The 23,867-nt window shown below is 50.2% G+C and overlaps 1 protein-coding gene across 4 annotated transcripts in view; it reads right to left on the bottom strand.

Moving 5' to 3' along the window:
* The window catches only part of PIK3R5 (phosphoinositide-3-kinase regulatory subunit 5), a 106,522-nt gene that overhangs the window by 12,641 nt on the left and 70,014 nt on the right, over window positions 1–23,867 (bottom strand). For all 4 annotated transcript variants that reach the window (XM_005309863.4, XM_065563336.1, XM_065563335.1 and 1 more), the window contains exons 4-14: window positions 20,643–20,711; window positions 19,249–19,387; window positions 12,496–12,565; window positions 9,987–10,161; window positions 8,972–9,125; window positions 7,667–7,750; window positions 4,203–4,944; window positions 3,501–3,654; window positions 2,824–2,949; window positions 2,014–2,142; window positions 550–643 (exon numbers count right to left, since the gene is read on the bottom strand). In XM_005309863.4, coding sequence (XP_005309920.2) covers window positions 550–643; window positions 2,014–2,142; window positions 2,824–2,949; window positions 3,501–3,654; window positions 4,203–4,944; window positions 7,667–7,750; window positions 8,972–9,125; window positions 9,987–10,161; window positions 12,496–12,565; window positions 19,249–19,387; window positions 20,643–20,711 — 1,936 coding nt within the window. The remainder of the gene's footprint in view (window positions 1–549; window positions 644–2,013; window positions 2,143–2,823; window positions 2,950–3,500; window positions 3,655–4,202; window positions 4,945–7,666; window positions 7,751–8,971; window positions 9,126–9,986; window positions 10,162–12,495; window positions 12,566–19,248; window positions 19,388–20,642; window positions 20,712–23,867) is intronic.

A 23,867-nucleotide genomic window follows, 5' to 3' on the forward strand; every position in this document is an offset into this window, starting at 1 on the left:
CCAAGAGATTTAATAACTGAAGTATCAAGAGAGAAAGAGAAACTGTGAGTAAAGGCCAAAAAAAAAAGGAAGAAAAAGTAAATGCTGGCTTCCAAGACACTGTACTGTGCCAGGACCCAGTGAAGGGGAAAGGACCTGTTTTTAGCTATGCTAAAATAAATTAACTTTGGATCAAGGGAAAAGTAACAAAAAACGTCTTTGAGAAGCAGAAATCGTAAAGACTGTTACAGAAGGGAAAATGTAGGTTTCATGATGCTTTAGTTTCCAGGTTTGTAAAAATTGCTTTCTATATCCCAGCTCACTGACCGCAGAGTTTATTGGAGCAACACTCTCCCCAGCCATCTGCAATCCAACCTAAATGTGAATCTGATTTTTCTGTGCAGTTCATCTGGGTTTTTCTAGCTCCCCTAAGGAGCTGGTTATTAAGCGTTCACCATCAAATCTATTTGTGCCCAGATTTCTAAACCTGCTATTGTATCACTACAGAACCTGTGAAGCATGAGGCTTTAGGAAAGCAAGGAAACATGTGTGTCCAGATCTGATACCTACCCGACGCCCTGATGGCCCGTGTGGCAGCCGAGTGGCCCAGTTCGAGGGAGTGAATGAAGACCTCAGTCTTCTTCTCACCACCAATGAAGGTTAGCTGTTGGGGGAAGGGGAGAAGAGAGAGATGTGCTATGAATGCGCTGCACAATGAGCGAGACGGGCATATTCCTAATAGCACAATGCCTTCAAATAAAGCAGTGCAAGGAGAGAGAACCCCTCAAGCTAGAAAATCCTAGCAGTGCATGTCACAGCAACCCGACAGCAGCATTCCTACTCTGAGAAATGCCTGCTACCATTACTACCTACGTATTCATCCCACGCCCATCACCTGGTTATCAGAGCACCAGGATGACAAGAACCTTCCTCTCAATCTCTGCATGCCAGACAGAGCAGGCTTTGGGGAACAGGCTCCTGGCAGGGATTTCAGAAAGCAAAGCATGTGTGTAATTGTTAGCACTGGTGAGCGCTACACGTATAAGGGGAAAGGAAGACAAGTTAGCTGAGAAGTTGTCCATGGGACACCCAATCTCTCTTAGGGACCAGGGAATCAGGAGAGAGCAGAGTGGGGAGGTTGGAGACTTTATGGTGTGATCTGAACTATACTTCAACCATCCCCAGGGAGGATCAGCAGGGGCATCAGTCCATCATGAGCCATTAGCTAATGCAGGAAGGGGCAATTGCATACCAGGCTCTACCATGGTGATAAAGCAGAAGGAGATGGATGTGACTAATGGAAGCACACAGAGGCACGCACAAGGAGGGGCAAGCAGGGGCACCGCTGCCCCCCCCAAATCTCTGTGTGTTCCTGAAGCCCGGGAGGGAGGAAGCAACAGGGCGGCTGCTGGCTGAGCTCCTCCTCCCCCCACCCCTATAGCTGCAGCCTGCTGCTTCTGCTTCCCTGCTGTTGGAGTCCCATGTGTTGCCTCTGCCTCCAGCCCCTGACTCACCTCAGTGGGCATCTGCAGAGCAGGCAACAGCACTGGGACTCCAACAGCAGGGAAGGAGAAGCAGCAGGCTGCAGCTGTAGGGGTGGGGGGAAGGACCCTGCAGCCAGCTGCCTGGCTGCTTCCTCCTTGTCAGGGTTGGAGGGACATGGAGAGTGCCTCCTGCAGGGGGAGCTGCTGCCACGTAATCTCTGCTGGGCATCCCTGCCAGAGGCATCCCGAGAAATGATGGTGGTGGGGGGGGGTCACGCAAACCTTTCATTTGTGTGTGTTTAACGTGCCCCTCCAAAAGCATTCAAATTTAAATTCCTGTGCATGCCCCTGGAAGCACAGCCTCACCGGCCCACAATAGGCAGGTGCGGGGAGGAACTGGCTGAACCCTTGAGCACCATGGTCGTATCAGTCCTGAAGAGACCTTTGCCTCGTAGAGGTTGATACTGGAGTCCTTAGTTGATCTATGCAGAGACAGAAGTGCTCACAAACCCCAGTGCAAGGTGGGATGGAAAGGCCCAGTCCTGCGTACCTCTGTTTGGTAGAGCTGCAGCAGCACCGGGCGAGTAGCGAACCGGCAGTAGTAAAGCACCATGTCAGCCAAGATGGGTAGCTGCTCCCTGGACTCCTCTGTAGGCTCCACCTCGGGTTTGGCAGATTGCTGGCATAGGCACAAGGAGGTGAAATGAAAACCCGCTCTGCACCTGCTGTTCAGCACAGGGCTGGGGGGGCCGTGGGTGCTGGGGAAAGGTGCTGGAGTCGCAGCCCTGGAGACTAAAACCCTTTGAACAGGTGCAGCGGGCCAGGCGAGTTCCCTCACAGACATACCTCCACCCCATCTTGCTGGGACCGGGTCAGCCTCCTCGGCCGCTCTGCTGAGACTGTTGCCCAGAGGGTGACCAATGTGGGGCGTAACAGCGAGAACACAATTTGCGCCCTGGAGTTTCCCCCAATGTCTCCCTATTGGCCAGTTAGTCTCCTAATGCACAGCAGGGGTGATGGGGATGCTGGCCTCCAGTGCATTGTCCTGTGAACAGACTCACAGAAGAGGCAGAGCAACAGGGTGGGTCAGGCTGGAACCAGCCGCTCCCCAGAGGCAGGCAACGTTCACCCCCAGGAGACCCTCAAGCTGGCTCCCAACCTGGATCTCGCAGGACAGCTCAAAACTAGACCCATCCTGGAGCAGACCATTGGCCCAGCTGGTCCAACACTAGCAGCTGATGGTGGATACTCCAAATGAAGGGGAGAGACACCCCCCCTCGCTCCATGTCAACACATGGAAAGGGGCAGTGGGGTAAGGACCCAAAGCCAAACTCACTTCCTCCTGAGCTCCCGGACATACCTGACACAGGACGTCCGTGGGCAAGTTAATCAGCCCGAAAACGTTGCGCTCGTACCATGGGTCCAACATCCCAATGTAGTGGGAGATATCGTTGGTGCTGCTTTGTGCCCCAGCTGAGCTGGACTCCTGAAACCAAACAGATAGAGTCACTCAGGGGATGTCTACACTGCAAATAAACACCTGCAGCTGGCCCACGTCAACTGACTCAGGTGCGCAGGGCTCAGGCTATGTGGCTGTCTAACTGTGGTGTAGACATTCAGGCTCAGGTTGGAACCCAGGTTCTGGGACCTTGGGAGGCGGGATGGTCCCAGAGCTCAGGCCTGAACTTCCACATTGCAGTTAAACAGCCCTGTAGCCCAAGCCCAAGTCAGCGGACACGAGCCAACCACCGGCGTCCAGTTGTAGTGTAGACATACCCTCCTGGACAGGTTTATTTCATTTATTTTTCTTACTGCAAGTGAATTTTGAGCCGGCAGAAGGTATTGCACTAATGGCCATCGAGAGGGCAGGCTGCCTACAGAACAGACAGGGACAGGACAACCCTTGGCCTATTCAGTACTTGGCCTCTGCTGAGCCAGCCATGAGGGGACTCAGTGAGGGCCAAGTGTGGCGCTGCTTGTGCGATGCAGGCAAGTCTCTACGCTAGGAGCTGGTCCGACGGCAGGCACAGCACGTACCATTTGCCCTGAGGCTCTCAGGTGAGGATCTCCTGGAGAAGGAGGCGGATGTGTCAGTGGTGCAGATGAGGTAAGGCAGCTCCTCTTCACTGGGATGTAGAAGAACTGCAGCTTGAAGTACCTTGTCAGTAATGGGCAATCGATTTCTTGTAGTCTAGAACAGGGGGAGGGAGAGAGGCCATTGTGTCAGCACGAATGAGGTGTGGCTAGTGTCAGGTACATAAGGCACGCACGCGATCCTGCCCACACACAAACAATCGTGTGCACGGTGAGGGAAACAGCACAGGAGCGGCCCAACACTTTTTACTTAGCTTATAAGCTCTCTGAGGCAGGGACCGTCCTTCTGTCGGATGTTCGCACAGTGCATCACACAAGGGGATCTGCACAACACCACAGCACAAGGCACTGCCACGTGCACCATGAAGGGACAGCACTGAGTGTGGTGAAGGGTACATCACCGGGCCTCAGTCCTGGAAGCTAACAATGGGACCCCAATCCCCCATCATTGCCTCACAGCACAGTCTGCACCGGGGCACAACCAGGGGATCTGGGACCACCTTTCATGGACATTAACAGAGCTACATCCATTGACACCAGTGGAGGCTCTGGCCCTTGGACTCCGTAAGGTGATGTGTAGTGGGAGGGCTGGGTAAATATGCACGAGGAATGGGAGCTAGGTTCCTCTGGCACCGTCCCACTCACCTAAGGTTCCTGTATGCCCGGGCCACTTTCCCTGAGATGCGGTCCGACCCGAAGACCACGACACGCAGCGTGGAGACCTTGGTGTCCTCGTCGTAGCTCAGGAAGGGCCTGCGCTGGATGCACACGTTCTGCGCTGCATGGCACTGTGGGAGCCGCTGACTCAGCACGTGCTGGGGCAAGGAAAGAGCCCTCCGGGAGCGTGCTGGGATGCGGTGCTTGGCCTCCGGGTTGCACAGGCTCTCGGCCCGGCGCAGAGGCAGGGAGAGCGAACCAGTGTCGAGATAGTCCTTTACGTCTCTCCGCAAGACCAACTGGCTTTTGCTCTTGAACAGCTTGTAGATTTTGCTGGTCAGTCTCTGCCTCTGCTTGTGAAGTGTTGTCTCCTCTTTCAGGTCTGGCCTCACCACCAGATCGAGAGAGCTCTCGTCGCTGTCTTCGGCATAGCCACTGTCCATGCAGTCCTTGAGGCTAGACACAAAGGACTTCAAGGACCTTCTGGAGACCACCGACAGCTCCGAAATGGAGTCCTTGGAAGTGGTGAAGAGAGACATCCGCGAATGCTTTGACGCCTCCTCTGATAAATCTGAGTACACAGAGTCCTTGGAAACCGCTGAAATGGAGGAAAGGAGCGAGTCTCTTTGTGGAGAACAGCCATCAGTTTCCGTCTCCTCTTCCTCCTCATCCTCCAAGAGCACCGGCTTGAGAACATCGCACTCCTTGTCGAGTATGTCTCTGAGGATATCTGAAAGAATCAGAGTCAGCACAGAATCCTAAACAACACAAGATGGGAGGGGTATATCGGGCCTCCCAGTCCATCCACCCTAGGGCCAGTGAAGAATGGTGCTCTACAGTGTTTTCTCCAGTACTTTGTCCAGCCTCATATGACCCCAGTGGTGGAACTTCCATCACTTCCTTTCTGAGGCTGTCCCACACTAATACCAAATGCACTTGTGCCCAGAAGTCATCTTGCCAGAGGTTGTCAATGTTTTTTGATCAAAAAAGTGTTTTTGGTGGGGGGCGGGGGGAAGCAGTTTTGTCAAAATCTAAACACTTTAATGAAAACTGTTTGATTTCAATAAAATTTGTTATGCAAAAAAAGTTTGAAACAAAAGTCTGTTTTCTTTCAAATGGAAGTTTTTGTTTCATTTGTTTTCAAACACAAAAGTAAACTAACATTTGTTTCGCTTCCTTTCAACTTGGATTGTTAGCTTGTTCTTCTACTTATGGCCACACCCCATTAAAAAATGTATTTAACCAGCCAGGTCGGAAAGCGATAATGCCACCTAAAGGTGACTGGCTCCCTGACAAAAATGTACTCAGTGAGAAGAATGAAACAGACAAGCCCAGGGGAGGAGAAAGTGGGCCAACAATTTTCCAGAGCGACAGAATCGATGTAGCTTATTGGGGCCTGCTGGCATTGACTGCACAGCCTGCACAGAAACACAGAGATTTGCCATAAGCAAAGACTGGGAGTAAAAGAGAAGTAGCAGCTTCGCTTGCAAAATTGCCGTGGGGGGGAGGGGAGGGGACAGGACATTACCAGGCTAGGCACAAAAAAGCCCTGCTCACCTGACCCTACCCTGAGGACAATGGAAAACTCCAGTATTTTGGTGCCCAAAGGGTACGCCCCACACCGGAGCTGGAGGTGAAATTCCCAGCTCAGGTAGACATACCCACACTAGCTTTCATTGAGCTAGTGTGCTAAAAACAGAGCATGGCCACTGCAGTGCGAGGGGCTAGTCACCCCGAGTATGTGCCCATCTGTAGTGGGGTGGCTACCCCGCTCCTAAAATAAAAGGGGTTAAAAGCAGCCCTGGAGAGGGCTGTGCCTGGGGATGGCTGATTGGGGAAGCAGCCGCAGCTGGGCCATGCCCCAATCAGGCTACAGCTGGCCTGTATAAAAAAGCTGTGAGCCAGAGGCCTAAAAGAAGTCTCTTTCCAGGCTGGGAGAGAGCAGGGCCTGGCTGTCTGCAGAAAGGGTACTGGGAGTGAAGCAGGGCTGGGGAAAGGCCAGAGGAGCAGGGGAGCTCTAGGCTGGCAACTCCCAAGGCTGCAGGGCTTGGTCCAAGCCCATAGAGGTACTGGGAGGCAGAGGAAGGCAGCAGGTCCGAACCCCCTTGCCTATGATGAGTGGCTTTTACACTGCAGTCTGCTCCAGGGAGCAGGGGCTTGGTGATGACTGGCAGTAGCCCAGACTGAGGCAAGGTGGGGATTAGAGGGTTGGGGGTTCCCAGAGAGGGGAGACCCACAGAGACTAGTGGGGGTATTGCCAGGGGGCAGCCCCCGACCATGTCCAGGAGGGACACGGGGGCCAGTGGCAGCGGGACACCGGCCTGCAGAGGGCGCTCTGAAGGCTGGAGAGCTAATTCCCTGAGACCACCAGCAGGAGGCAGCGCAGCAGTGAGTCCCGCACCGTCACACCATCCTAGACTATAGGCACCGACTCAGCGGGGCTAGCCCTCCTGCTGTGGTGGTTGAACGTCTGTTTTTAGCACAGTCCTCAAACTGTGACTCGCACCTCCAGCTCCGGTGTGGCCTTCCGCCAAGGGAGCTAAACTTGCCCCCAAGCGGGCCACTACAATTTGGCAAAGTTGCTGTAGGACAGCTGGCCCGTCTGCCCAGCCCTGGAAGGGCCGAGGCAGCGCCCCAAGTCTCTTTCAGACCCTTGCTCTGTGGTGTGGTTTATTCATTTGAACACAAAACTCGCCAAGTAACACAGAGTTATTTCCCAGACCCAAGCAGGCAGCAGGGACCCAGGGGCCTTTCCCCTTGTGTCTCTCCCCACTGCTCCAGGACCTGCTAGGAGCCAACTTTCTTCCTGCAGCCCCCCTCCTCAACTGAGCCCTTTCAGCCCTTTATGGCAATCACTGACCTCTCCCCAGCTGTGTCTGATAAGGAGCCAGGGCTGGCTGGCCACCGGCTCCCTGACCCTTAAAGGGGCACACCACCCTATTACAGTTGCATTATTATTAATTGTCTGTATAGTGGCAGTACCTAGGACCAGGTCCCCATTGTACTGGGCGCTGTACAGAGACAGAACCGAAAGGCAGCCCCTGCCCCAGAGAACGTCCCATCGAAGTACTGAGTAGGTTCCAGTAATGTACATTTTCAATATCAAGGGCCATTATTTCTCTTGACATTATCTACATTCTAGGAACACAGAAAGGTACCAGATCAGCACAGAGCCAGGCCTCAGTCCTGTAAACACCCACATACATGCTTAACTTTAATCCTGCGAGGAGCACCAATGACTTCAACACATTTCAAATTAAGCACGTGTGTTTGCAAGATCGGGCCTCAAGAACCTCTCTGGTCTAGGATTCTGCCTCTGCCACTGGCCCCGTGCTTCTGAGGAAGTCAAACTCCCCACAATACAGCTCTCTTTGCACGCCTGCGCCCTAGGGGCCAGGGGAGTTCTTCCTCAGCCAAGCTGGCAATCTGCTGTGGGTGAGTTTTAGCCTTACCGAAATTATCCTTGTCCCAGCTGTAAGAGTAGCATCGAGCAACGGGGATGGGGACAGTGTGGAGTTTACGCAACGGGGCCACCCCTGAGAAGAGAGAAGAGCAAGTGGCAAGTTAGGAACATAGAGTGAGAAGGCACCTCCTGCATGACTGAGTCCAGTCCCCTGCTATTGCAGGCCCCTCCATCTCATAATCCCATTCATACATTTATCTAGCTCCATCTCAAAACCATTCAGATTGTTCGCCTCCCCTCCTATTGGAAGGGCCATTACAGAACCTCTCTCCTCTGATGGTTAGAAACTGTCTTTTATGTCCAGCCTAAATTCATTCAGGGCCAGTTTAAGTCAGCGCAAGCAAGCGTCAACTAAAGTGAAAAGTCCCAACATCAAGGCCCCTCTTCCACTTGTGAGCCCCGCCCCCACACTCCTCTCCAGCAAGTGATGCCACCAGCCATTCATCCTAACAGCCAGGGATGAATGTGTGGAGGAAAGAAAGTAGTGAATTCTCACTAGCTCCTCCCACAAAGTGAGCTCCACCCATGTAGGACAGCAACGTGAGAAGCTTCTCACCACAGACAATGCAAGTGTTAAACAAAACAGCCTCTGCCAAGCTCAGCTGGAGGGCTCCTTGGACTCTGTCCGCCCTCAACGGGGCTAAGATGCTTTGTGCTCCATTCCGCCCCTCTGCCTTGTTGGGTCCAGAGATCAGGTTGGAATGGAACTCCCAAACTCCGCCCACAATCCATGCCACACTCCATCATGACACCACAATGAGCCATCGCTCACAGCCGATCACGCAGACCTTCACCATACAGCTAGGCATTCTCCTTGTGAGAGTGCTTTCAGCAGCAGTGAAAAAGTTCACAACATCGATGTTTAAAGCAATCCTTGCTAGGCATGAGTGTTGATACTCTGAGATGAATGGGGCAGTTCAGAGCTCTCAGAGCTATAATTTCAGGCTGTCTGCAGACCCAGGCAGCGGTCATTGTTACAATCGGTTTGTGTTTTGAAAGTTTTCTTCCTAACCATAAGGGTTAGAGACTTTTTTTTTTTTTTTAATAAAAGCTGAGATTCTGGTGCAGAAAAAGAAACAAGCAAGAAAAAAACCCCAAAGACCAGCTCATCATGAGGGAGTGAGCCAGAGCAGATTTTTTGTTCTACTTTTGAAACGTAGTCCAAGGATTTCATGCTTCATAGCATTCACTCCTTATCTCTCAAAATAGAGCAGCTAACGTATATGACAGACCAGGCTAGAGAAAGAAAAGTAGAACACTGTATAAATTAGAACAACCCCCCTCACTCTCATACCTGTGATCTTAGGAAAGCCTGCTTCAGCCCCAATGTCCTGCAGCATGGACTGCAGCTGTTCCCTGGCTGCGACAGGGTCGCTGGTAACAGCTGCCAGCTCCTGAGCTTCTGTGGTGTGAGAATGGATCTCTGAGAGCTCTTCTAAGGTCTTGGACTAAAGAGAGCACAGAGATTCAGAGACAGCTTGTCAACATGTGGATCTCTCTCCATGAAGCATAACCCACTTCTTCTAGAAAGACTCCTGGCCAGAGCTAAGTGAATCCCCCTTCTCCCCCCAACCCCCATGAATATTTGGGGGGGGGGAATGTTTTAATTTCATTCAAATAAATAATTTTTTTTTGTTTGGGGGGGAAATTTAAACTATTTTAAAAAAATAAAATGGGAATTTTTGTTCACTTTGAATTTTAGGTCTCTTCTCTTCCCTCCCTCCTCCTCTGCCTTCTGCCCCCGTTTTTTCCAGTGGGTTAAAAAAATGAAAAGGCAGGGCAGGGCAGGGCAAAGAAGTAAACTAGTGAGAAAAAAGTGGGACTCCCCCCCCCCCCCCCCGCACCACAAAAAAGTTTCAAAAAGTACTTTTAAAAGTTTCATTCTAAATTTAATTAAACAAAAGAAAGTATGATAACACATTTTTTTCCTTGAGAAATCCTTGTTGAAATCACGTTTTGTTTTGTTTTAAATTTTGATTGACAACTCAACTAGCTCTATTCATCACCGTTTCCCATTGTTTCATTGTAAAATAATGGGAATGAATGGTTGTTTCTACCTTCTGAATTGAACTGCTGCGAGATCTCACCTCCCCCTGGCAACTCACAAGACAATTTACATTCATGCAGCATCCCCAGAAGCACTGTGCAACCAAACTGGTCCGTGAATTGCACAAGGGTCAGCATGGAAATGCAGCCATCTCTGGGATGGAGACCACTGCTTAACAGCGCAAAGAAAAATCACCCTGTGTGCCGAGTATAGAATTGCTCTTGTTTAAAGGCCTCCATGCAGAACGCAGGACTCACTCTACCTTCAGGATGTTCTGTAAGCTGCCCATATCGCACTTGGTCCCAAAAGTGGCCTGGTAGATATGTCCAATTAGCATGACGAAGGTGCTGTGCTGGGTGTGCTCCATGGTGCTCATCTTCTTGGCAACAGACAGGTATTCGCTCTGAACCTCAGAGGGGTTGAGTAGTAGAACCGTGCTAAGGGCAACATGGGATGGTGGTTAGTCAGCGTAAGATAAAAATCAACTCACTGCAGCTCCAGGGTTAATTAAACAGCCCCCTGCAAACTGGACCCTGACATGGGAATAGATATAATAAATAATAGTTGCACTGTTAGCAAGACCTGGGGAGCAGAGGAACTTGGGAGCTTTGTGTTGGATTTGATCAATTCCAAACTATTCCACTCACCAGATGGTGAAATCCTTCCACATTACAGGAACATGGAGCCTGAGAGAAGCCCTTCACCTCATTATCCCAGTTTACTGTACACACACAGCACTGCCGAGCTCTCCCTCTCTGCACCCTTATGCACTGTCAGCAATGGCATCTACAGACCAGCTTTGCCCTGCCAGTGCTTGGCAGATGGGCCCCAGCACTCGGGTCCCTGGGCGTCCCATCAGCACAAGCTGCCAACTGTGCCAGGCCACAAGCTGTTTTACCAAAGCACAGGCTGAGCACAGAGCAGGAAGTGTATGTTGACAGTGGCCCAAATCTAGACCATTGTGATTGCACACAGCGCTACGGCCCTTTCATCAGACAGACACCAGGTCCCTCCCCCAAACAGCCTGCAGTCTGAATGAGACAGATCACACACAATTGGGGAAGAACAGAAAGGGCAATGGAGTAAGAGAAGGAAAACAAAACTTGCCCTTGGGAGAGCATCTTGGTTAATGGGGTTGGCTACCAGGCCCACATGAGATCTTGACAGATGCACCAGATGCTTGGTAGCTTCCAGGTGTGATTAAACGTATCCATGGCATGAGAGGGTATAGACCATACAAGACCCGTCTTTCTCCTAATGTGCAGTTGCTGATGCAGAGATTGACCAAGGTGCTCAAACTAAGAGTCCCTAGATTTAAACACCTGGGGTGGATGGTCTCAGAGGAAGGCCCCTGCTCTTGGAACTGGGCTCCCGGCTATTACACCAGAAGCAGAGGTTGTTAACCTTCAGGACACAGCACACAGCCTGAGGCAGAGCGGTGACGAACAGAGGCACTCCTTAAGCATGGCAATGGAGTTCCTTCTCCATACTAACAGCAGCCTCTAATTGCATTTTAATTGCTAAGGCCCTGGTCCAGCAAAGTGCTTAAGCAGGTGATTAACTTTAAGCAGGTGGGCAGTCCCGATGTACTCAACAGGACTTGCTGAAAGCTGAGCACATGCTGCAGGGTTTGCAGGATCGGGGCCTCAATAGACCCACAGCCTCAGGCAATGGGCACAGGCTTTGTATAACGCCCAGGCCTGGTCTATACACAGATTTTGTACTGGTAGAAATATGTGGGTTAGGGGGTATGATTTTTTTTTTTTAACCTACACAGTTATACTGGTACAACTGCTAGTGTGAATGTGGTTACACTGGTATTAACGCACCAAATACCCGTATAGCTTAGTCCCTTTCCCATACAGGGATAGCTAGCCTGGTAGAAAGCACCTTTATGCTTTTATCACTGCATCCTTACTGGGAAGCATGCTGCTGTACCATTTTAACCACACGGGTATATTTAAAGCAGTACAACTTGCATGCCGACAAGCCCGTAATAAAAAATGCGCACAGTAAGGGCACATGAGCCAGCGGCTGTTGCTAATAGCAAGTTAGGGAGAGATCAGCTCTGTGTTCACACTTTCATATTTACAGATGAGGGTGATAGCGCGGGGAGGAAGGGATTGAAGGCCCAGATAAGCCCCGCCCCTTCCTTCCCTGTCTCAGTCACATACTCCTGGCTATGTGCTGGCTTGTTTATTTGTCAAGAGACGGCGCTTTTATTGATCAAGCATGAACCCTGTCAAACTTCCTGCCCAGGATGGGGCGAAGCTGTTCCCCTCCCTTTGACCTTTGCCCCACATCCCTTCGGGCTAATGCACGTCACCTTGGATCTTCTCTGCTCTCCAACGCATGGAAATCAGACCAAGCATTCTCTGGGCGAGAGGCACGGATCAGCCCCTTCTTTTCCCCATCCTGTTCTCATCAAGGCCACGCATTTCCCACCATGGGGCGTCAGCAAACAAATACACATACACGGGACCTGGAGAGGGCCCAGGACGGCCGCTACGGGAATGCTATGATTTCCACTTTATCCAAATGCCTTGACCATTAGTTCGGCGTTGTTCTCCACTGCCCCTTCTCCCCCTGAACCCTGCCCAGCCGCAGCTGCATCTAGGGTGACGTTCTAGGGGCCACTTGCCCTAGCTCGGCATCTGCCCCTTGATTATGAGCACTTGGGAAAGAGCAGTGGTGGTTCCAGGGAGACCTGCTACTAGACCACATTGAGCCACCCCCATCGATCCCCTCCATCTCCCCACAGCAGCACTCACATGGTGGAGCTCTGGCAGCTCTTCATGGACAGTCCCTGCTCCGCCCTCACCAGCCTTTGGTACGAAATCCCTGTGGGGAAAGAGAAAAGCAATTCACTGACGGCAGCAACTTGGATCACACGGGAGCAAGAGAAGCCAGTAAACTGCTGGCATCAAGTGTGTCTTTTTAACATTTGCTGAACTGGCCGAGGTAAAGACCAGGAGGGCGCCTGATCTTTTAAAATGCATTAGCTACTATACGCTAACTTCACATCTTCAGTCCTCATCTAGACAAGGCCTGAGAGGTAACTTGCATTCAGAGGCTCACCCAACTCTCCAGGTGGAACCGATCGTACCTGGGTAGGTGTGGGGTGGGAACAAAGCCTATGGCGAAGTGATAGGAGATGTCATGCTGGCGGTGAGTTACCGGCCCTACTTCAACTGTGCAAGAGCTATGGAGAGGGAATGGAGGGGTGGTCAGGACCAGACAAGGATGAATATGGGCAAGAGGCTGGACTGATGGGATAGAAACCAAAGGAGATGGAGACAAGGTCAACCGTAAGCATGGAGCAGGTTGGGGAGCTCACACAGAGCAGGGAGGAGAAGTGTGAGGCGTATGGCAGTCAGAGCAGTGGGCTGGGTGTGAGGTGAGTATGAGACAGGAGAGACGGAGGTGGCAAGCAGGAGGCCGAGGGAGAAATCATAGGAGCAGAGTGCAAGGGCATGTTGGGAAAAGATGAGGACACAAAATCTGAAAGGCAGGTTGGCAAGCAGAAGAGCCGGGAGCAGATAGCTATGAAGCTGGAGCAACTCCAGGGAGATTTGAAGGTAAGTCTAAACTACGTTCAGCTAACGAGAGAAAGCAAGGGAATGTGATGGAGAGCTGGGGCACACAACAGAGAAAACCCAGTAGGTCGCATCCCTCTGCCGGTGCCAGACCATGCCCTGCGCTACGTTTTCTACTGTTCTGTACAATCTTCATTTACAGTGCCCCAGGATCCCCTTCAGCTGAGCAGACGGGGACCAGGAAGGTGAGTCACTGCTAAGGCGTAAGATGTGTGGTCTCAGCCGGGTGGCTGCCGAGGCCATCAGGATCACATGACCATGCAGTTGACCAATCTCACCCCATTGCACGGTCTATGCTCTAGCCTGCACCAGTCCACGAGAAGCCACGTTTGGCCCAGCAGTGCTGAGCAGCTCTGCATATCAGTGTCAAGAACAGTCTCTAGGCTTGTGGAGAACAGTCAGGTACCAAGGTCAGTGGGAATCACTGTTCTCTGAAGTGCCATGGAGGGACTTGGCCACATGACTCCCAAAAGCAACCTCCACAGTCAGGCGAGGGAGAATTAAAGGAGACGAGCTCTTGATCTCCAGGCTTCAGGACACCAGCTGATCAGCAGCAGGGAACTAGGATAAAATAAGAGGCTTTACACCAGGGTACAGTTCTGTCTCTGACGCTTCTGACATGGGTCACTGCTGCGGGCAGGCCGTTGTCCATTCCAGTGAGGCAATCCCATTGGCTTAATAGGACCAGTCATGGGGGAAAATAAGCAGGGAAAGTTTTCCTACACCACTAAGATTCACACTGTTGAACTGCAACCAGCAACCACTCGCAGCTTCCACTCGCTTCCCCAGGACATCCACGAGGCCTCACTAGACGGAGAAGACTTTGCAATGATTTTTTCTCATTTATTTCATTCAGCGTCTGTAACGTGCTTTAGGAACTAGGGGTCCCAGGTGCTTGGGGGCAGGAGAGGGGACAAAATTCTCTCTCTTACCTGCATCCCATTCCCCCCTTCCCCAACATGACTTCTAAAATCTTCTCAGGTTGTATGTGCAAATTCAGCACCTACCCGCCTGCGTTCTCAGCCCTGGGCATAGGCTTTTTATTTGTCTATAGAACAAGTTGCCATGCAGGCAGCAGTCGTGCAAGCTTCCCCTCCCCCACACAGCTTCCCCCCTGAACCAGGAGCACCAGATGGGCACTCAGTCCATGTGGCATGCCCGGCCACCCTCAATGAGTCTCAAGTGTGCCGACAGCTTTGTCGATCTGGATTTGTGGCTCCTGGGAAGTGGGCTGAGACCTACCAAATCCATTTCAGCCAGGACACCAAGCAGCTACCAGACATGGGCCTCATAAAGCCCCTGCAGCAGCGTCCCCTGATTGAGTGGTGCCTTCCCATGCAATTTCCTGGGGCGGCCTGTGCGATCCAAGCTGATGTTTTGTTCATCAATTCATTCAATGATCGTGCTTTGCAGAACAATCCACACCGACCCAGGCTCTCAGACAATACCGAAGTTTATTGAACTCTTGGCAAATATCGACAGCGGCTTTGTCTTGGTTAATCTTTACCTCTTGGCTTTGACCTCATAAGATTCCCAGGAAAGCTGAAGCATTTGGACAGTATCTGGTGATACTGTACCACAAACAGCTCCGGAAGTGCCTGGCAAACAGAATGAGTCTATAAAGTCTTGATTGGATTTCCAATGGACAAGTTTCATCTCCACAAAGCCATCACTGTTACTGGTGCAAACTGGAAGTGGAAAGGCCATGGATCGGACGTGCCATGGAGAGAGAACGAGGCTCTGGTCCCTGAAGGCGGTCCTTCCAGCTCACGATCGGGGCACATCGGCACTGCCCTGTGCTTTATCTGTTTCCATGGCTGTCGAACCATCTGCCTTCTTGTAGGGTGTAAAGAGCAATTTGGCTCCAAGCCCCCAGCCAAGTTATTCTTGGGCATCAGTGGTGTAATGATGAGAGCAGGATGCACTGAAGGCTCCTGGGGATCTCCCAGGAGGTTGCAGTTGTGTATAAAACAGGCTTCCTGAACTGGTGTCACAGCGATAAACGGACCACAGAGATGAGGCTGGGAGATTCCACAGAAGTTCAGGGAGAGCATCATCAATAGCATCACCAGGCCAGCCACACGGTACTTCTAGAGCCCATCCACACTACAGATACTGGACGGTTCCCATCTGTTGTGTAGACATAATTCCTTTCCTGGTTTCAGCACAAAGTTGTCCAGAGGACAAAGTGCACCCAAACCTGGTTCAGATGGGAGACTTTTTATCAGGACTGGGACTGATTTCCAACCACCTTCTCCTGTTCCATATTGCACTGCCACATTCCCCTATGATCCCGCGGCTGCACGAGTGCATGGAGCTGCCATAGCAGTAGGAACATAAGCCACCCCAACATCGCCTCCCCCAGCCTGGGGGTCAGGTCTGCAGGACAAACGTCCCAGTCTGAACCTCACTCTGCAGTCTGCCTCTCACTGGCACCATGTCCCCCACGCCTGCCGGTCCAGGTTGCAGGAGAGACCCCCGTGAATGAAAGAAACTAGATTTGTCATCACAGCAAACCCAGTTTCCCGGTGGGCACCGCACAGTTCAGAGGGGGAAACATTAACCCTCTGGATACTGCACACACCACTCGGCAGCTTTCATCCATCTGGCGGCGGGGAAGAGGCAGGCTTTGAAGGGTTAACTCCAGAGCCCAGAATATGAAGGAAGCGACTGGTGGGGGAGGGCACGTCAAACTGACATTTTAAAACAGAACTGGTCATTTCGAGGAGGAGGTTATCACTAAGCCCTGCCTTCCTGCACGTCTTTGTTCCCCTACACACTCCCCATGCAAAGGCAGCCCTATGAAATCAGCATAATCTCCATCCCAACACCGCAGCTTTCGTGACAGCATACTGAAACTTGTCCTGCCGTTAACCGGGTCAGAATACACCATCTCCGGACAGGAGCATGTAGCCCAGCCCGGCTGTCAATCAGAAAAAGGCATTCCCAAAGCACACTGCCCCCTGGAGAATACTGCAGTTTCCTACCTTGCCAGAAATTTAGCATTGAGCAATGCATCCCATCACTGCTCCCATGCAACCGAGCGTCACGCCGCAGCAAACAGGAACTGGCCAACAGCCTGCACTGAGTTACAGAAGACTTCCCTGTTTTGCTGGTGCCGTTCCCCAGCTGTCACTGTATGGCCTCGTGCTTTTTCCTTTTATCCCTCTGGAGTCCTCAATCACTTGCTTTCATGGGAGCAGTGCCCATTATGGGGACCAGCAGGTCTCCTGGCCAGTGCAGCCTGCTCTGTTGGCTTTGGTTCTCATTATAGGCAGTGTGGGAAACACCATGGCCACAGAGATGTGCACAGCAGAGGGGGCCTAGGCGGATTGATCAAGATGAGAATGCCAGAGCCAGGCAGCTTTCTTTGGGGACCTTCACAGTCTCTCTCTGGCCAAATCTAGAGCAATTTCCCACCTGCTCGCCCTCACTTTAGGGGTCTGGATAAAATGGGACCCAGTTCTGAATCATCCCTGGTTCTGACATTGCAGAATTGCAGCCCAGCTCTATGTGGCTTTGCTGTTCCAGAGACCAGGCCCAGCCAGATGAGAGGGCAGGGTCTGAGACCCCTTGGAAAGGTGGGGGATGCTTGGCCAGGTTTACCATCACAGCGGTACCCAGGAGGGGCTGAACCCACTGGAGCTGGTTGCCCATTTAAGGTAAACGGACATAAGCTGCCTTGTATCGACCTGACTCTGTAGTGTAGACCAGGGCCAACCCCAGCCACTGGGCTGCTTCACTGGGAACCCTGTTTAGGAGGGCCTGAGAGCTCCAACCGGTGAAACGTATCCAGACCCCCTTGCTGGCTGGGCCTCATTTGCCACCTCACTTAATACAATCAGTGCACTATTCTTAACATCATAGGGCCCCAGGGCAGCTCTGAGCTGGGATGTGGTTTAGATGGCAGTTACAAAGATTTTTTTTTTATCCTTTTGCTTCCCTCGAAAGCATCTTCTATCCACCCCCATTTCTGGTACCTCAAATTTCACCCCCACTTAACACCTGGTTAATCTCTACTTAACCCCTTGGCACTGGCTGAAGAATCTTTGCTGATACTGATAATTTGCTGATAATTAGCCTGCAGTTGTTGCCAGTCACTATCACCAGCAGAAATTATTTCCCCACTGCCCTCCCAGAGAGCTTCAGCTCTGAAGTACGGGGCCTCCTCTTGGCCCTGTCTGAGCTAGTACATAGGGTGTTAGCAACGATGGGTGCCTCAGGGCTCATCTACACTACAGAACCTTTGCCAGTAAACCTAGGATGGCAGAGACAACAAGTGGAGATGCAGCAGAGGCAAACAGAAGGAGTTCTTCTGCCGACAATAGCTATACCGCTTCCCCAAACAACATTAGCTAAACCGACAGATGCACTCTTCTGTCTTCTCTATACTGGGAGTTTTGCCAGCATAGCTACGCTGGGAGTGATTTATTCATTGCTATGCCAGTAAAACTTTGCTGTGCAGACTACCATGTCCACACTACCACTTATGTCGGCAAAACGTATGTCGCTCAGGGATGTGAAAAAACACCCCCCTGAGCGACCTAAGTGGTAGTGTGCACAGAACTATGTTAGTGGGAGAGCTTCTCCTGATGACATCGCTACCACCGCTCGTTGGGGGTGGTTTACTTATGTCGACGGAAGAGCTCTCTCCCGTCAGCATAGAGTGGCTACACGGGAAATCTTACAGCGGCACAGCTGCATCGGGACAGCTGTGCCACTGTAAGGGCTCTAGTGTAGACATGGCCTGAGCGTTGCCAACACAGGTTTTCAACAGCATGTCCCCTAACTCTGCTTGGAGCTCATCTAATCCTGCATCAGCAATCAAACGGTGCCAAGGGGTGACGTGGCAATTAAACAGATGTCAAATGGGTGTGAAATGCTACAATCTGTTCTAATACAGTACTGAAGAAAAATGATTCTCTGCGTCCCATCCTAATGCGTAAGACTCTTTTTAAATGACCTCTTCTTTTAATTGGAATAGCTGCTAAATTGGAATCAATAGGCCATCCACAAGCATAGTCTAATTAAGATGATTCTATTGCATAAAGACAGATACGATTGCATGCTGCAGGTCTCGGCTACAGCTGAGCCCAAAGTCCAATTACACAGAGACAGCACCTCAGCCACAAAGCAGTGGCTGGGAGTTCCAGGGAACTGTATGAAAATTTTTTACAAAGCAGCACACTCAAAGACTAACGCCACCTTGATGGGAAAGAATGGATTCACTGTTATAACCAAATTGTGCCGCTGAGTCACTTTCCTTCTCAAAGCAAAGTTCAGGGCTAGCTGGAATAGCTGCAGGGAGCAACCAGAGCTGGTTTGCCATGCAAAAGATACCCCCAGAACAAAGAGGCTGTAGTGGAAATGCTCATCCGCTTCGTTAATCCACCAAGATCAGCATGTCCATCTGAATTTAACATTCATGGAGACATGTCCGGTGCCATGCAATACGGTTCCTCTACATGACAGCATTAATGCTAAACACATGCCCCTGGAGACATAACTGTGTCAATTCAGCTTTTTACCTCTGGAGGAGAGTTGGCTTCCAATCTGTGTTAGGGCATCAGCGAAATGAGTTCAGCGGTCTCAGCCCGCTCCTCCCAGATGACAAAAGCCCATTTACAAGTGTATTGAAAAACACAGAGCAGATGGTAGCAAATGGACCCACAGTTTGCTGCATGGCTGCTGGTCCTGAGCTTTGCATGACTTATTTAAATGCAACGTGTGTGTATGAGAGCAACACTGGGAGAATTTCAGAGAGAACATTGTGCATACCTGGCCACTGTGGTGAGCATTTCTGGTTTGGCATGAAGAACAGTCAAAATACTTCACTCAGCCCCTCTGACGCTAAGTTAGCTGCACCCAACACCACAAAGACTACGGGTCAGAGGGATCTGTAAAACGATGGACCGTTTGGATTCCTACCTGGGGTCTTGAGTTCATCGCTGATGAAGGTCAGTAGCTCCCGGTAGATGTTGCAGTAGGGCATAGGCCAGGTAAGGAAGGTGTGGTAGGTGCTAATGGCCTTCAGAAGCAGGTCAGAGTCTGGTGGGAAGTGAGGAGTCTATAGGGGAAACAGAAATAGCATGAGGATTACAATCCAAGGCGGGCCAAGGACACAGTCATGGAGGCCTGTCCTTCCTCTTCAGCCTTGCCCCCCGACACCACTTAGACAGATTCAGATCCTCCCAGGTCCCAAACTAGGCTCCCAAACTGAGCTGCTCGATAGCCCAAGTAAAAGAGGAGGAGGTTTCAGCGGCCATTAGCATCATGGGAAAGCAGGTATGTGGGCTGGCGCTGGGAGGATAATAAAAAAAACTCTCAGTCTAGATCAGACCAGAGGTCGTACAGTCCACTCCTTGACTGTAGCTAGCACTGGATGCTTCCGAGGAAGGTTCAAGAAACCCTTCTCTGGACAACTACATAATAACCTGCCTGTTGGGGTTGTTTCTTCCTAAGCGCCATCAGTTAGTGGCTTATGCTCCAAAGCAGGAGAGTTTCTCTCTTACTAAAGAGAACATATTCTTAGCAAGCATGGATGTTCTCATCCTTTCAGATGCCTAACCCTTTTATGAATCCTCTTAGTTCTTGGCCTCCATGAGCTCTTGGAGCAATGAACTGCACAGGATAATTATATGTTGTGTGGGAAAAAAAGTATTTCTTTTTATCTGTTTTAAATGTGTTGCCTTTGGGTTTCATTAGAAGTTCCCTTGGTTTGATTTATTCTGAGAAAGAGCAAATGGGGCAGATTCACCTTCTATACACATGTTATTTTGTACACTTCTATCACGTCCCCTCTCATTTGTCCCCTCTCTAAACATAAATGGACCCAAACTTCTCAGTTTCTCCGACTTATGCTATTTGATTGCTTGTTTCTGATCCCTTTCCACTTCTGCTAGATCTTTTTCCAGATGAGAAGACCAGGGCAGAGGACAGTACTTCAGGTGAGGATATCCCAAAAGTATAACTGGGTTATAAAAAGAATTAGATAAGTTCCTGGAGGATAGGTCCACCAATGGCTATTAGCCACGATGGTCAGAGATGGAACCCCATGCTCAGGGCAACCCTAAACCTCTGACTGCCAGAGCTGGGAGAAGAAGCCGGAGTGGATCTATCCAAAACTGACCTGTTCTGTACACTCCCCTGAAAACCTGGGACTGGCCAATGTCGGATGCAGGAAACTGGGCTAGATGGACCCAGTATGGCAGTTCTTATGTCTTACATAACAACATTATTCTGCTTTCAGCTAGGGCAGTGCTCCAATCCTCAGCCTGTCCCTGAAGCTGAAGTTACAATCAGTTAAAAACTTTAGGACTTACACACAGAGCTGCAGAATAGAAGAGCAGAGCCAATGGAGTGAGGAGGTCATAGTTGCACGTCTCTTGGACCTGCAGGAAATACACACGAGAAGAGGAGGATCAGCTGTGCTACTTGGTTACAGAAATACCCAAAAGCTATCAGGAGATGGAAGGAAGCTTTGTAGGAAACCATCCAGTTGCAAGAATTGCTCCTGTCCAGCACCCCACCCAACGACAACAATGCTAAGATTCCCATTGACTTCAACAGGCACTGCACAGGTGTAACAGGACTTTTCACACCCCTGAGTGATATGGTTATACTGATATATGTCTGTAGTGTAGACCTGGCCTTAGGTTGGCTTAACTACACCACGTCTACACTAGGGATTAGGTTGCCGTACCTATGCTGGTCAGGAGCATGGATTTTTTTACATCCCTAACCAATGCAGCTATATCAACCTAGCTTTGTAAGTACAGACTAGACCATTGGCACAGCATATCCCATCTTTGTCTACTCCAGGAAAGTGAGGAACATTAGAAAATGTGTTAACTGCAATCTTTAAATTAACACTCTGTTAAATGCTATTTAGCGCCCAGCGAGGACAAAGATAGTCATGTTTAAAAATGTACATTAGCTGGTGCCAGTCAATCCTAGATTTCCCCTGGGAGGAATGAGCACCACATGAGTGAATAATGGAAAATATTTTTGCAACTATTCAAATTCAAAAGGGAATTTATATTCAGCCAAGTTTGTGACCCTTTACATTTTCCGTGTGAGGAAACTTTATTCACACTTGTTGCAATGTGTGCTGTGCATTGAATGTAAATCATGCAACCAGATAACAGAAACAACACCAGCTGACTTATGTCATTAGGCAACACTGTGGAAGTCTGTAACAAAACCAATTATGGGCAATCTGCAGACTAAGAATTTTTCACAGAGGAAATTCACCAATAATTATGAATCCATACAGGAATAGCATGAGGTGTTCCTGAACAATTGGAGAAAAGGGGGAAAAAGAGTAAAGATTAAAAATAATCAACTTATTAGTTGCCATATTGCCAACCCCAACCATTTAAAAATCATGAATTAGGCCTAAAAAAAAAAAAAAGACATTTTTGGTTCATTTTAGTTCTTTTGGTTTGAGTCTTTAGGGTAGGTACATTTGGGTCACGTTTTCAAGATTTTCTCCTTAACTAGAAAGGCTAGAAACTTGTTACAAAAATGAAAGCTGAGATTCTCACGTACTCACATGCGTCTAGGAGCTGGGGCTGTAAGAAAAACATCAAATATTGCCAGACTCATGATAAAATTGTGAGGGTTGGCAACACTGCAATGTGAATTATTTGCTCGCTTGAACTCCAGAGTCCCTAGCACCACCTCCTGCCAGGCTAATGTCTCCCATCCAAGTCTTGAGGCTCCTTAACTTGGGAGAGCTGATGGCCTCACATCAGAAGATGGACTTGTTGAAGGTTAACAGTTCAGCACCTCTGATCCTTCACTTACCATACTTAGCTGGACATAGCAAACCCTAGCAGCCTGCTGCTTACTACAGCTGCTAGCATTTGCTCAGTCCCTAAGTTCCAAATGTATTTTTGGTTGCAAAGCAAACCAGAATAGCCCAGGCAAAGCTTCCATTAAAATAGCAGGAAGCCATCAATTCATTCTGAATTGGACAGGCTAAAAAAGAAAAGCTTGCAACAGGGGAGGGTCTCAGGAAGCCAAGCCCCATAAATCCTAGCGCACCAAACCAACTGCAGCCCTGCCCCTAGAAACATGCATGTCCAGGACTCCTGGAACCGTATGGCTGGGATCTCCCTTCCCCGGCTTCCCCCTGCACAATGGCCAGCACACAATGGAGAATGAGACTGGAATCTCAGCTGCTCCCCAAGTGCATAGGAGGGGGGTTGCTATTGTGGGACTGGAAATCATGCACATAGCAGCACTTCAGGAAGTAGGAAACCTCTCCTTGTGTCTTGTGATGCTATTCAAAGTGCAGATGTTCAGGCTTGCTCTTTTTCCCAGTGCACTACCACATCCCTTTTCTCTGCAGTTCCCATATGCCAGAAGCTGCTCTCCAGAGGTCTGACATCAAGCCAGCTCGACTATCTCCAGGCGCTCATGCTCAGTCATGTGCTATTACGACATCTGCTAAAAACTGCAAAATTCAAATAGTTTTGGGCACAGAGGCGGACACCTTTGCACGCTGACTAGAGTGGGGCAAGCCGGAATGGGGCCAACTCACGGCAAATCAGATTCACATTTGGGGGTCCGCACGCAGAGTTGGGTGTCTCCGGTGCTGAGAGAGAGAACACGGCCAACTGATCAGCAAGACTGCAGGCCAGACACCAGCTTCTCTTTCACTGGGCAGAACGCTCTGACTTCCTCCTGCTCAAAGGCTTCCTTCCTCCACGGAAACTTAGCTGTGAGGGCTCATGGGAAAGGGGTCAGTTTGAGCTACAGGTTCCATTCTTCCCAAGCACTGACACCCTGCTCGTGCTACTGTGACTGACCTTGCTGGAGGGACGCGATGCTGCTTGGCATTTGGTAGCACATGTGGCATTATGCACTCTGTGCAGTCCACACGTAGAGATGGGGCAAACCTCTCAGCTCAGGTGGATTAATTTATTTGACAAGCATCTGCCTCTGTAAACAGCTTATGATGTGATTGAATTTGTTGTTTGAATTATTTGCCAGTTCCTGCCAGTAATTCTTAGTGTAGTCATAGAGTTTCAGGCCAGGTGGGATGACCAGACCACCTACTCCGATCTCCTGTATACTGCAGGCCATCAACACCACATGCACCCGCACACTAGGCCCAACAACTGAAATCAGACCAAAATCTTACCAGAGACTAGACTATTCCGTGACACACAGAGAGAACAGGAGGGACCGAGGCGCACCAGGCCCGAGAGCACTTAGTCATATTTCAGTTTTCATTCCGCCTTCATCTCCACAGTCACCTGGAGCTTGCTCACACGCGCCTTACTAAGGCCTCACCACTCGTGTGCGATATTTGAAATTCAAGCTGTGTTGGTTAATTCTGATTGGGCACAAGTCACATGGTATGTTTCCATTGCCTGGCTGCATGTGCATAATTCTTAGAACCAGGTGCCAGGATTTATTAGAAATTCAACGTTCATATTCTGCAAACGTTTTCCGACATTCACTTAAAATTCCCCGTTTCCAGGAACTTTCCTACCAGCGACTGTTTGGGAGAACATTCACGGAGAAACACCACAAGA

Source organism: Chrysemys picta, chromosome 12 (assembly GCF_011386835.1).
Source record: "Chrysemys picta bellii isolate R12L10 chromosome 12, ASM1138683v2, whole genome shotgun sequence".
Taxonomy (NCBI): Eukaryota; Metazoa; Chordata; order Testudines; family Emydidae; genus Chrysemys; species Chrysemys picta.